Source organism: Magallana gigas, chromosome 2, assembly GCF_963853765.1.
Source record: "Magallana gigas chromosome 2, xbMagGiga1.1, whole genome shotgun sequence".
NCBI classification, from domain to species: domain Eukaryota; kingdom Metazoa; phylum Mollusca; class Bivalvia; order Ostreida; family Ostreidae; genus Magallana; species Magallana gigas.
Window position 1 is genome coordinate 33,618,585 of NC_088854.1, and position 10,477 is coordinate 33,629,061.

The 10,477-nt window shown below is 35.5% G+C and overlaps 3 protein-coding genes across 3 annotated transcripts in view; 2 read left to right on the forward strand and 1 right to left on the reverse strand.

Annotated features, from left to right (window-relative positions):
• LOC105345251 (frizzled-5) overlaps positions 1–5,049 on the reverse strand; it is a 66,063-nt gene extending 61,014 nt beyond the window's left edge. The window contains exon 1 of the mRNA XM_034446095.2: positions 4,936–5,049. The gene's annotated coding sequence lies outside the window, so the exon portion shown is untranslated. The remainder of the gene's footprint in view (positions 1–4,935) is intronic.
• Positions 5,050–5,690: 641 nt separating this feature from the next.
• Positions 5,691–6,056, forward strand: LOC136271502 (uncharacterized). The gene has a single exon (XM_066071628.1). It carries the CDS (start codon positions 5,691–5,693, stop codon positions 6,054–6,056), a length of 366 nt encoding a protein of 121 aa, XP_065927700.1.
• A 131-nt stretch (positions 6,057–6,187) lies between these two features.
• LOC136271504 (uncharacterized) lies at positions 6,188–6,589 on the forward strand. The gene has a single exon (XM_066071635.1). The coding sequence runs from the start codon at positions 6,188–6,190 to the stop codon at positions 6,587–6,589; it is 402 nt and encodes a 133-aa protein (XP_065927707.1).
• The last annotated feature ends 3,888 nt before the right edge of the window (positions 6,590–10,477 follow it).

Here is a 10,477-nt window from a genome sequence, read left to right on the forward strand (position 1 = left end):
TTGGGCATGTGGGTGAGGTTATATTCAATGCCCTTACACATCGGGATCGTGATTTCCTGACATCTCCGTTCTTCTTCTGCCCCCACCGAACAGATGTTTACATACAAACAAACGGTAAATGTTAATACCAAAAACAAACAGTCAACATACGTCTTGTGCACCGCCATCGTATCCTCTCTACTTTATAAAAAAAGGGTTTACGACATACACTAATAGCTAGCGGCGATACACGGCATTATACCTTAAATCCCAACTTCTTGCTTTCTCATCAACTTGTGCGTAATCAATGAATATCGCGTGTCATTGATTAGTTTCTGAAATGGTTTCTAAGTCACGTTTGACACACAGAATTTGGATTTATCCTCTTAATCACTGCAAAGTTCCGCAAAAAAACACAGGATAATGAAATTCAAATCTTTTTTTCTCTCTCCAGCAGAAGCACTGTTTCTTAATCTCACTTGGTCGCGTCACTGGCGAATTTCCGTGATAACAAAAAACTTATTGCATGTACACATATAAGATATGATCAAATTTTTCAGTTTACTTTCGATAAACGTGTTTTATTCATTGCCGTATGACATGTCGCATGTCCATCAAATTTCTGCCGACCAATCACAAGCCGAGTTAGCGAGATGTCATAATAATCGTAGCTCCGCCCTCTTCATTAAGTTGAAATTTTACGCTTTCTGGCTCTTCAAGATTCGAGGTAAATGGACCTGAAAATACAAAATATTAAATATCAAATGTGCAAGCAAAGAGAACCAGGCAATAAAACGCCGTCTGTATATGGATTATGGAGAAAAAAATATACAAGTATCTCAAGTCAATTTCTTGAAATAAAAATGGCCTTATTATTGTTTAAAGTTCATACGGAGCAAATATATTCAAATTCAATATCATGAAACTTATGTCATTAGAGCATAAGAGTTCTAACTGGTATGAGAAAAAAAAACCTGGAAAATTCATGTGGCATATTATATTCAATTTCCAATTCTTTGCTTTGGTGGGTAATTGAAAACAAATAAAATTTTCAAGATTATCAAAATTAGAAACTATAAAATATATACATGTACCTGTAACGCAGTTTGCAGTTCAAAATCTCTATCTCATATTTGGGGCCTGAAATTTTCAGGGTCATCTACTAGTGGTATACCACTACCACTTTGAAAATATGGTAATGTGGTTATCATTACTAGGTTTATAGACTCGGGCCCCAATCATTAAACACTATGCGCAATTGAAAAGTGAAGTGTTCTTGAACGCAGTTAAAATTTTAGAATTCATATTTGGAGCTTGAAATTTTCAGGGTCATCTATTGGTGGCAAATATAACCACCCTGTAAATATGGCGAAGTAATCTTCTCAACTTTTTTAGACTTGGGCTTATTTGCAATTGAAAAATAAAATGCGTTCTGGAACGCAGATCGCAATTCAAAATTTAGAATTTATACTTGGTGACTGAATTTTTCAGGGTCATCTACTAGTTGTATACCCATTGCCACCCTGTAAATATGGTGAAAAGGTCATCTCTACTTTTTGAGATTCGGACTTATTTGCAATTGAAAAGTGAACTGCGTTCTGGAAAGCCGTTCGCAATTAAAAAATTTAAATTCAAATTTTAGGCCTGAAATTTTCAAGGTCATCTACTAATGGTATACTATTACCACGATGAAAATATAGTGAAGTGGTCATTTCTAGCTATTGAGAGTCGAGTCTCCATTCATAGAACACTATTCATTATAAGTGGGGATTAAAACATTGGGCTTGGAATCATCGATGTTTTTTAACAATATTTTTCGGAGGGTTCACGTCAAATCATGACTGAGGGAATAGAATTCCCAATTTTTCTTTTGTGTGTTTGCGGGTATTGGCTCGCTTTAGGGGCTGATATTTAAAATGAGATGAAAAACATTATGTTGGGTGTAAGACTAATTTGTAAAACTGACGAGTTTATTTGAATTTTTTACGTCAGTTGTTTGGGGGTGGGGGAGGGAGGGATTGTTTCGTGTTATCCTCATATGGTATGATTAACAATCCTGGTTTATCGTATTGTATCTATTTCATATTTAAATTGTTTTAGAGTTGCGGATTTTGAAGGGGGTGCTACATGTACATCTCCCACCCCTCCCCCGTTCTTTTAAAAAAAAAACCTCCCTCAAAAAATAAACACAAGAGAGGGAGGGAAAGGGAAACGAAAATCAACCAGACATGTAAGAAATTTCTTAATAACATTTATATACATTTTACATCAACAGGGGTTTGCTGTAAATATGTGTGTGCATCTTTTGGTTGTAATTCGGTTTTAAACAAGAAGTACGGGATGCTTATCTCACGGTTTCGTTTAGACTTATTCAAATCTAAAAAAAAAAATTAGGAGCCTCTGAATGCTTCGCTGCTTGGACCTCCTAAACAAGCTGGAGTTTCTATGCAGCCCCAAATCTCCCTCCCTCTGAAAAACCCTGCAAGCGAACATGTACTTCTTACATCCAAATTTCCCATCACCCCTCACTACTCTTTTAAAATATTTCTTGATCCGCGTATTTACGCTCAATTCTTCCTTTTCTCCCATCTTTGCTGCATGGAAATGTTTTATTCGCATATCTATTTTATAAATTTGTATAATTCGTAGATGACCCTGAAAATTTCAGGCCCGAAATATGAATTCTAAATTTTGAATTGCGAACTGCGTGCTAGATCGCAGGTCACTTTTCAATTGCAAATAAGCCAGAATCTCAGAAAGTAGAGATGACCACTTCAACATATTTTCAGAGTGGTAATAGTATACCACCAGTAGATGAGCCTGAAAATTTCAGGCTCGAAATATGAATTCTAAATTTTAAATTGCAAACTGCGTGCTAGATCGCAGTTCACTTTTCAATTGCAAATGAGCCCGAATCTCAAAAAGTAGAGATGACCACTTCACCATATTTTCAGGGTGGTAATGATATACCACCAATAGATGACCCTGAAAATTTCAGGCCCCAAAGATGACTTCTAAATTTTGAATTGCGAACTGCGATCTAGAACGCAGTACACTTTTCAATTGCAAATGAGCCCGAATCTCAAAAAGTAGAGATGACCAGTACACCATATTTTCAGGGTGGTAATGATATACCACCAGTAGATGATTCTGAAAATTTCAGGACCCAAATATGAATTCTAAATTTTGAATTGCAAACTGCGTTCTAGAACGCAGTTCACTTTTCAATTGCGGCAGCTTAACCTCGACAATAAAGAGAATAACGATTTTCGCTTAACCTAACATTTTCATCATTCGTTTAATGAGAATTTCCCCCAAAATTTCATGGATTCTATATGAAAGTGTAATTACTAGTATGCTAAAACTTTAGTCAGTGTCGTTTACTTATTTCAAGCATATCTACAGGTGTTTACTACAAAAACTTATCATTGTGGTGTTTTGTGCATTTACTGGAGTTTCATCAATATTCGTTGGGTACTCATTTTCGCGGATTTCTAGTCGATCCATGGAGTCAGTTGTTTAACGAATAAAAATATGCAACTACAAATCACAATCGCGATTCAACAAATTCTACGAAATTTGATACCCAGAAATACCAACTGATCTATAGTGAATGTTATAATATGTGATACTCATTATTCATACGATCTTTTTGAAAAAACTTATCAGAATCCTTGCGACCAAATGATATTTTACACCGACACTTTGCATGGTCCCTACACCTAGGATAAAATATCAAGGCCTGCTACTGACATTCTAACGACTAATGTCACATCTGTAGAATCTGTACATAAAGTGACCCGATTTCAAAACGAGGTTAATTTGAACGTTGTTTTTTGTTGTACTCGATTTAAAATGTCATCTTCCGCATTAAAGTCAAACAAAACAGAACATTTTGAAAACATTATGCTTTAAATGTTCGGTTTTCTTAATTTTCATCTAAACATATCCATAATTGTTTAAAAATAAATCAGAAGAAATGGCTTGGGTGTAAGATGGATATTTTCTTTACTCAACTTGCAATTGGCTGCAACATTGGTATATAAAATCCTAAATGTGTCAAGTGTAGTCCGATGCAGAGCCGATTTGTTGGCTTAACTGTTTTGTGTTTCATTTTGCAAGATCATTCAAATATAATATTGGTATGTACAATTCATAGTAACAGCAGATGCTTATTACAATTCATGATAGCTAACAGCAAGTATTGTCCAGCAGCATCATGTACTAGTATTCAAATATTGCGTGCAATGTTTAAAACCAGTCTTTCTCATAAAAGACCAAAAAGTTATGGAAATGTAGAAATATATTGAATAATCCGGCCCTATACTTCCAACAAATTGAGCTAATAACGGCAGTTTCATCGGCTGATAACTCGAAGCTTACACCTGGTGTTTTAAATTAACTTCCTCCTAATGTGAAATTCAGAAACTTTAAAATTGCACCCCTGACACTAAAGATAATGCAAAATGCACAGCAAATACCAAGAAAGGTTAGAAGGGGCCATTGCATTATTCGTTACATCTATAAGCCATATAGAGGACGGCTTCGTGTTATGAAAGATATTAATTTCTCTTGAATTTGCAAACCAAATATATTTGAAATGGTTACTCCTGACGAATTCCTGTCATTATACGCGATGAAACGCGCATTTAATTACAATTTGTATTTAAATACACGCTTCTTGTATGCAACTGACCAATTATAAAGTTTTTTCTCGTATTAAAAAAACCCTCCCTTTTCTCTAAACAAAGATTTTATATCATACACAAAATACTTAGTATAGCACATACCACAAACCCAGGAATAGAATCATCCGTATATATAGTTTTATCATAATAATATAATGTAAACAACCAAAAAAGTGTCAACTACCATAAGTTTTTATTTAACCAAGTTCACTTCCGTTCAATTTGAACAGGTGAAAAATCAGATCGCAGAAAAAAATCTTCGACTAACCTATCAATCAGAATTGGAACCGGCAAAAGATATAATCACTGACAACACAACCCATCTGAGTAGTAGTCACCAGTGAGGAGGGACACGTAATCATTTACCGTATCTCTACGGTCTTTTTTTGATCGTTGAAGAACGCGGTCACCTTCCAGCGCGCGCCCTGCCTAATTGCGAAGAGGTTCGTCACTCAGTTGTCAGCTTGCTATTGTAATCACCACTCTCTCCCTTTGTTTTTATGTTTCGGTTGGCCTCATGCGCGTCAAGTTTAAGTCTTACGATTAATTGCGATTCTGCAATATATGTACTGTCGAAAAGCAAGTACATGGAGAAGGCTGGAGAGAGGCGGCACTAATTTTTCCATTTTTCTTTGCGAATGAATTATGCATTTACGGGCCTTGTTATTAATTGGTCCATATGCTGAGTAGGTTTTTATTTCTGGCCCCTTTTTTTCGTGAGTACCTTTTATGCATTGGTTTGGTTTGCTCTCCAATGCAAATAAAATATGACACTTACATATGCGTGATTGCTATAGAGGAGTTTGACGTTGCCTTCAACTTCATTTAAATACTGTTGTTTTGTAGTGCAGTTGCCCTTACATGTGGCAAATTCCTTAGACATTCACAAAAGCTAGCTGCTAACGTTATCAAGTCCGGAAAAGCGGTGGAAAACCGTTTCAAATTGTACTCTACACACAGCGTAAAGTTGGAAACTCAAGCATCGAGTTTGATGTCAAAACTGGAGTTCGCCAAGGTTGTGTAATGTCATCAACGCTCTTCATCATAGCCATCGACTGGGTCATGAGGAACACAACATCAGACATCCCAAGAGGCATCAGATGGGGAACGTTCACAACACTTGAAGACTTGGACTTTGCCGATGATATTGTCCTGTTTTCCCACTCCCATCAGCACATCCAAGACAAAACACATAGGCTCCACGAGTATGCTGGAAACATTGGACTGAAGATCAATGCCAAGAAAACTGAAGTCATGACCCTAAATGTGAATAACCCACAAGGAATTAAAATGGACAATCACATCCTTCCATTTACAAACAACTTTACTTATTTAGGGAGTATGTCACAACAGATGGTGGAGCAGACAGGGACATTCAGCAGCGACTAGCCAAAGCCAGAGCAGCATTTAAGAACCTGCAAGCTGTGTGGAAATCCAGCCAGTATACCAACAGGCCAAAGCTCAAACTATACAAAAGCTGCATCATACCAATTCTTTTGTACGGTTCAGAGTGCTGGAGAATGACAGAGAACGACCTTAACAAACTGTCAACTTTCCACACCAAGTCCCTGAGAAGAATCCTAAAAGTATTTTGGCCAAATACTATCTCAAATCAGGACCTTCTCAACAGATGCGATCAGGAGGATATGGCCACCATCATCACCAGGAGACGATGGACCTGGATTGGCCACATACTCAGAAGGGACCCTGAATCCATCATAAAGACAGCCCTCTTCTGGACACCAGAAGGAAAAAGGAAGAGAGGGAGACCAAAAGTTACCTGGCGGCGAACAGTGGAAGCCGAGATGAAAGAGCATCAGAGAAGCTGGGGCACTCTCCAGAAGCTAGCCAGTGACAGACAGGGATGGAGAGCCCTCGTTACTGCCCTACAATGTATACGCCAAAGGCGTCACGGGCAGTAAGTAAGTAAGTACACAGCGTAAAAAGCCGTAATGATGAATCTACATGGGATTGTGGATGACAAGTTCAAAGGTGATGTTCTCGCTGAGATGCTAAACAACAAATGGCTAGACCTGGATGGCAACACACGTTACATGTACATGTTTGTCCGTTGGAAAGATTCCTATAGAAGGAAACTCGGGTGCTAAGTGATGATTTAGTTGTTAGCAGAAAAACGTCAACCTGCAATTCTAGTGGTGTTTTGTTTTTATAGATCATTTATAATTTGGGTAAATAATTTTATTCAGGTGGATAAATTTCTGTTTTGTATTCATGGTGAAAGGGGAAGGCATAAAATTATGAAATGCATTGTATGCTGTGTCTAACTCAAGTCTTGCAGGAATAGAATTTACACGTATTCAATGGGGTAATAAAAAAATAGAATGTTTTATTGGAAATATTTATGTGGACAAAAGGTAATAACATGCTAGAATCGTATATATTTCAAACCTTTAAATGCAGTTATTAAAGCAACATTAATAGTATCTCGTAATGTAAATGAACTTAACATAATTATATACCTCCTCAAAGGAATCATAAAATAATAAATGACAAGAAAATTGATAAATAAATTCTATAATTTGTTCCATTTATTGATACACTATATTGGAACTGCACATGAAGAATTTTAACCCGAGTAAAACCAACAAATTGAATGGTGTCTAGATGTCCCCTTCAGCATTAAAGACATTAAGCAAGTGCGTCTTTCCTATCCAAAGCATCAGATATCTGCAAAATAAACCCAATATTTCGATAACATTTTTAAAATTTTTATCAAAAATGTTTTGCCAACAAACGGCTTTATTTATAAGTAACGTGCACGATAAACAATACCTGGGTAGAGCGTTGTTTAAGCACTGAAGCTATCTTACTACGAAGCGTGTTTACGGCACCAACACGGCTCCCAGTTTATCATGATAACAATGGCAGAAGATTGATTTCTTTATATCGCATAACTGATCCAAAGCTGCGTCTATATGGTGCACAAAAATGCATGTCTAGCTTTATATCTATCAACAAGAACTTTTTTCGTCATGCAATGGGTTGATAGGTACGTAAACAATACAAATACAAGAGGGATAGGACGAGTTCGATGAAAAACAATATATTGTTATCATAAATAATAACTCTTAACATAGAATGCGAATAATTTAAATTGTTGTTATAATAATAGCATTTTGGTTCAAAGCAATGGACACATGGACACTTCCTAGATCAAGCGTCACACACAACACAACATCGCGCAGACGCACATGCTCTGTGAGCAGAAAAACAACTGACCAAATATGGCCGTTGTTTTACTCCAAATTTTTTATTATTAATTACTCCAATATTTGCCGTAGCAATCTTTACAAAATATTTAAGATGGGTGCAAGTTCTAATATTATTTAATGTAGTGATGTCATATCAATGCAGAGTCATATTCGTTTTAGTAGCATTACTATTTCGAGTGGATGATATTGAAGTTCCTATCAAGACGGGTGACATACTCGTAATACCGTTTTGAATTTAGTAACCATATTTCTTTAAAAGTGTGACATGAACTGTACAAAAAGGATCGCACGAGTTTCGATCATTTTTACTGTACTCTAGCAGACACTGTAAGTCCAGTCGTGGAAGCGAACACCTCGAACAACGGAGAGACAACTACCACCAATGAACAACCAGAGGTGTGCGTTGTATCACGGATTCTTGGTTGCAACTGATTAAGTCAGCTAGCGTTTAAAAGCTGTCCAAAGTTCATGCTAACGTTTAATTTTGACGTCTAAAGTTCAGCGTAACCCGTCACGTGGGTTTATGAGAGCATTATATTTTTCCAGTTTCGCTTTTTTCAACTACGGTACAATCTGACAAAGACTAAATCTTAAGAGCACGTAATAGATTATATATCTGTCAGGACATATATTATTTTCTTAAACATTCCACATGAATCTTGAATACTTACAACATTTCTAGAAATGTAAAACGAATGAAAATAACCTTTTTGAAATTCTTTTTAAACATTTAAATTGAATTTTTTTTAAAGTGGCGATAAATATAGAATAAACTTTGAATTGTCAAAACTGTGACCATAGTATAAAACATACGACATAATTTGTTCGGTTTTTTTTATCAAATATGTAAATAATTTATTTATTCATAGGTTATATGTCAAATAACGAAGTAAGGTAGTTACCATATGGTAAGATTAGTTAAGTAAAAGTTGTAACACAGAACAACAGCTAATTTGCGAATTGTATTCATAAAAGACTTGAAAATTAAAGTTATAAAGATACTACCTCACAAGCATTATTAAATAACGTTCAATGTCAAACAGCTAATGAAGGACATTTGAGAAAATATTCCGAAAATTTGCCTTTTTGTTAAATGAAAATTGCGAATATGGCGCGAATATAATATAGTACTTTTGTTCTCTTAGCAATTAAAGAACGGTAACTCGAAAAAAAAAGGAAAAAGAAACGTGTTTAGAATAGTATGAATATATTAATTCAATTGGGTTTTTTTAAATTCTAATTATTCTACAGTAAATATTTTGATTTTATCAATGATAGTATTGACTACTTTAACCGAGTTTTTAAAATGATATGAAATATTTTCATGTCAATTTGTTCAATTTTTAAAATGTTTGATATTATTCTGACTTGAATAATTCATCATCAATCAAAATTTAAATGATTTTGATAACTTTGCTTATTCATAAGATCATTAGTTTTCGTCATTGCAGAACAAATTGAAATATTCTGCCCCGTACCTGGTCATCCATCTATATTTTTTTAACCGAAAGCTACATGCCTGTAGCGATGAAATTGATTTAATTGAAAAACATAAGGACCGACCCGGTGATAGAAATATAAATAAATAAAACTGTGTTTAAAAGAATTACCGTGACCTCACTGTGTTAAGGTATTCAAAGTATGACGACCAAAATTATTTTGCACATAATAGCGAGCGCAGCGAGGCGGCGCGAAGCGCCGCTCGCGTAGCGAGCTCCATAGACAACGTGTACGAACGGAGGAAATTCGAGTTGAAATCTGCACATTGTTCAAAGAAAATTTTATGAGGCCACGTGAAAACGTTCTACTATCCCAGTGATCCTTTGCGGTGCATAGCAACATGGTGGAACAGAAAGTGTTTCTACGGAAAATTCTTACCTCTACATCGCATACATCTTTTTTTATTTAACAATAAAAAAAAATCCTTCTAAAAACATTACAGTAAACAACACATAAGCTTACGTAAAAAAACTGAACTTTTGCTGACATATGACGTCATTTCCTTCTCCGAATTTGTCCGACAATTTACGAAAACTGTCGAGCGCAAAAGAATGTTAACTATGACGTCACAAAGATCTCGCGTTTTAATTTCCCGCGATACATTTAGAGGTGGATCAAGCATATGTACTGGATCATGTAGGAAGTACTCAGTATCAGTGTTAACGGTGACTCTTTGACTGATTAGTTTTATTTTGATGATTTTTTTTTTGCTTAGGAAATACACATGCAAGTTCCATGCTAAATTTATTGTCATATTGATCCAATCATATATGCATACGTTAGGTAGGTGACAAAAAATTATTAAGAAAGAAAAGTCTAATCATTATTAGATCTACGTGCAGCCACGTCATTTTGTAATGAATAGATAAATGAAAAGAATTAAACTGTTAAAATATTTACCGGTACATGTATGTGTTATATAGTTGCATATGTGGTCAAATAATATTGGATATCACACACTAAGAAAGGGATGAGGGCACATGTCTACAACGCTTATATAGCGTACAAAATTTAAAAAGATTTAAAACAAAATTAATGTCACTGAGGAAAATAATTAAAACACGGGTTACAACAAGG